Source organism: Penaeus monodon, chromosome 25 (genome assembly GCF_015228065.2).
Source record: "Penaeus monodon isolate SGIC_2016 chromosome 25, NSTDA_Pmon_1, whole genome shotgun sequence".
Taxonomy (NCBI): domain Eukaryota; kingdom Metazoa; phylum Arthropoda; class Malacostraca; order Decapoda; family Penaeidae; genus Penaeus; species Penaeus monodon.
This window is the reverse complement of record NC_051410.1, coordinates 38,980,148-38,980,484: the sequence shown is the minus strand read 5'-3', so window position 1 is coordinate 38,980,484 and position 337 is coordinate 38,980,148. Positions and strand designations below refer to the sequence as shown.

The 337-nt window shown below is 34.7% G+C and overlaps 1 protein-coding gene across 1 annotated transcript in view; it reads right to left on the bottom strand.

Annotated features, from left to right (window-relative positions):
* Nucleotides 1-337, bottom strand: part of LOC119589241 — a gene marked incomplete in the record, with an annotated part of 6,880 nt that overhangs the window by 701 nt on the left and 5,842 nt on the right. Inside the window, 1 exon segment of the mRNA XM_037937853.1 lies at nt 1-203. Coding sequence (XP_037793781.1) covers nt 33-203 — 171 coding nt within the window.

Sequence of the window (337 nt, the reverse complement as noted above, 5' to 3'; positions counted from 1 at the left end):
ATAACAGAAATAAGTTAACATTAATAATGTGACTACAGTTTTTCATATCTACTTAGCAATTCTGTCATTTCCTCTTTAAGGCTTGCGAGAGATGCAGGTTCTGGAGGAGGTGGATTATGTCGGTTCTTTGTTCCTGCATAATTTCCAGAGGCCAACCTTTCTACGACAGTCTCCACATCCCCACCTTTAAATTCATATGATACCTATAAAATAAAGAATAAGATCAGTTTTTTTCTTTTCTTTTATAAGTCCCTGAATGAAAGTGATTCAACAGAGGGAAAGTAAAAGAATTAATTGCACAGACTTAATACCAACCTATGACAAAATCATCACCATG